The sequence below is a fragment of the Mus musculus genome, chromosome 6, assembly GCF_000001635.26.
Source record: "Mus musculus strain C57BL/6J chromosome 6, GRCm38.p6 C57BL/6J".
NCBI classification, from domain to species: Eukaryota; Metazoa; Chordata; class Mammalia; order Rodentia; family Muridae; genus Mus; species Mus musculus.
This window is the reverse complement of record NC_000072.6, coordinates 57,136,759-57,139,696: the sequence shown is the minus strand read 5'-3', so window position 1 is coordinate 57,139,696 and position 2,938 is coordinate 57,136,759. Positions and strand designations below refer to the sequence as shown.

General features: G+C 34.1%; 1 protein-coding gene across 1 annotated transcript; it reads right to left on the bottom strand.

Annotated features, from left to right (window-relative positions):
- Positions 1-1,444: 1,444 nt before the first annotated feature.
- Vmn1r11 (vomeronasal 1 receptor 11) lies at positions 1,445-2,344 on the bottom strand. The gene has a single exon (NM_053233.2). It carries the CDS (start codon positions 2,342-2,344, stop codon positions 1,445-1,447), a length of 900 nt encoding a protein of 299 aa, NP_444463.2.
- Positions 2,345-2,938: the final 594 nt, after the last annotated feature.

Sequence of the window (2,938 nt, the reverse complement as noted above, 5' to 3'; positions counted from 1 at the left end):
TTTGATACTTTCTTGCAGATAAAAAAATAATTTTCTCCAAGGGAGTCTTACTTATAGAAATAAATCACTGTGCACTTTACAAGATAGCAAAAACAACATAAACTCAATACAATCTTTGCAGTTCCTTTGCATATATATTATGACTTCTGTATTGTAATGAGATGCCTGTGTTGAACTGTGTATTTCTATGTCTGTATGTGTTTATTGTGATATTTTTTTACTTTTTTCTTATGACTGTTTTGTCCTATTCTCTTTATTTTTATTTTTGTCTTATCTTATTGCTGTTTATTTTATTATTGTTGCTTAGATGCCTTTTTGTTTTGGAAGGAGAAACTCAAAGGGTGTGGATTTGGATGTGAGAAGAGATGAAGAATGAAGACAAACTGGGAGGAGTATGGGAAGGGTAAAGCCTGTTCAGAATATATTGCATGAAAAATATTTTTAATTAAGGAATAACAATCTTTAAATATTGAGGTGGATAGAAGTAAACACGTGATCTCAGAGCTGGCGAAATAAAGTGAGGAGAATCTCTGGGACTACAATGTGGCCTATTTGCCAAGCCCCAGGTACAGTGAGAGACATTCTGTCAGAGCATACAGTGAATAGCTTCTGACAACCAACAGCTAAGGTTGTCTCCTGGCCTCTACATGTACAGTAACACATTCGTCTGTGCACATACATAAAACCATACACACATTCAGAAAAAAGACACTACATCACAATGCCTATGTACAATTTTTATTTACTAATAACATTTTAATAAATGTAGATGAAATAAAATCCAAATAAAGAGGCATATGAGAGTTTCATATAGAACAAATTGAGTAACTGCGGTAAAAAGGAAAATTTTAAACTCACGTTGTTTTTATGATCCAAAGAGATATAAAAAGTAAACAATATTAAAGTGGCAATTTAAACTACTCTAGATGAGTGAGAATAGATTAAATGTTTTCAAAAGAAAGGATTAAAAAATCACTAACACCAAGGAGCTTATTTGAGTAATCTCAGCATCAAGGTTACCTTTAAGGAATAAAGAAAAAAAAAAAGGAAAAATATAAAAATTTCAGTGGAAATAGCTACTTATGGTATACAATGAATTTTAGACTTTATAGTACATGTCAAGAGAAATGTCAAAAGAATGTATATATGTAATGCCACAAATTATAATTAAATCATATGAAGAATCCCATTTTGCTACTTGAACAATTGAAATTGAAGAAGAATGTATAATTTATTTAAAAAAATAACTTTAGGGGCTAGACCAACATGGCACCTACCCCCACCTGAAACTGCAGTTCCAGGAAATCCCATGCCCTCTTTGGACATGCATGAGCACCACATATGCAGTAATGCATGCATATATGCCGGCACAAAATGTACATATAAATAAATGTTTATGCATTCTGTTTAAAAGTAAAGAAAGAATCATGGCATATTTTTAAATCTAGTGACATTTTGACTGCAGGTTTTTGAGCAAGTTAATTATTCTGTTATCAGAACTGATTTGTACCAATGGAGTAATTGTAGGATAGGCATTCATCACAAACTTCTGAACAGTCAGGATGACTGGGTCATACATCCATAACAGGACTGAGGTGGATGAGATGATGAAGTCCACCCAGTACATGACCACAAAGAAAACCACCAGCAGCAAGATGGTCTGGGTGGCCTTTTTCTCAGGGGATGCTCTCAGGTGTCTGATGCTATGAAGATGCTTGCACTGCCTCTGATGCCTGAACAAGATTATCACCATGTATGTACTTGTAATCAGCATGACTCCTACAAGAAACACATCTCTAGAGGTTGTTACTGTTAAAATCAATCCCCTGATAATATAGTTCATTGGGAAGAGAGAACAGTATTTAGTGACTTTCATCTGGTTAGTCTCACTCACATTGGTATAAGCACCAACATAGAAGATCAGGTTACTACTGAAGGACAAATTAAAAGACCAAATATAGAAGAAAGCATTGATAGTGTATTTTTTTAGTTTATGTTTAAATTTTGCCAACAGCGAGGTATTGGGACTGATGGTGACAGCCTGGAACACACTCAGGAGGCAGGTGGTGCAGATAGAGAGGCCTCTCATTACCCTGCATATGTAAAAAGTTGTTTTGCATTTGAAGTCATTCTCAATATTCATTGACTCAAATATATCTGTATGCAAAATATCTCCTGCAGTGAAGAACAGCATTATGTGAATGAAAGTCTGTTGACAGGAGATTAGGTCCATGGGCTTAGGTCTGTGCCCTAGGATTATGAAAATATAGAAAACAAGAAGACACATATTAGCTAGGACTCCTAACCCAGCTTGGATATAAAGAGCATTCTCCAATGAGAACATAAGTGAGAGGTGAATTTATCTTAAGAGCATTGTTGAGTCATATTTCTTACATCTGAAAGAAAGAGTACACATCAGTCTTGTGATTCACTGAACAGTATGCATATACCACACTCTATTTCCCCTAGGAATTCTTAATTAACCTATATCTTTAACTTTTGATGTTCCAGACTGTTCATCATAGCCTATATTTCTAGATGCCCTCTATGTATCTTCTGTATCTATAGACTATTAGATATTGTAAATACATTCATGGTCATACCCATACAGAAAGCACACTTTCTGTGCCTGGATTGCACCTGAGTCTAATGTCTTAGAAATACAATCCTAGTGATTTAAATTCCCTCATTTTATAATGATGAGCACAGAATATTAACCATATATGTCCAACTGAACAAAAGTATGTCAGTCTGAGGGAAAAAAATCACAAAAGATATCCAAAAGTACAGGTGAGTCAGTCTTATATTCTATCATTTTACTATACCCTCTTTTGCAACTATCCATGTTTTTTAACCATAATTCTAATGGAATCTCAATGATAATTCATGATTATACCACTATTATAATTAGAAAAGAACAATCTAAGTTCATTTTTTC

What these genes read in the sequence shown, in the direction of transcription:
- Vmn1r11 (NM_053233.2), bottom strand. Translation starts at nt 2,344, where the DNA reads ATGTTCTCATTGGAGAATGCTCTTTATATCCAAGCTGGGTTAGGAGTC.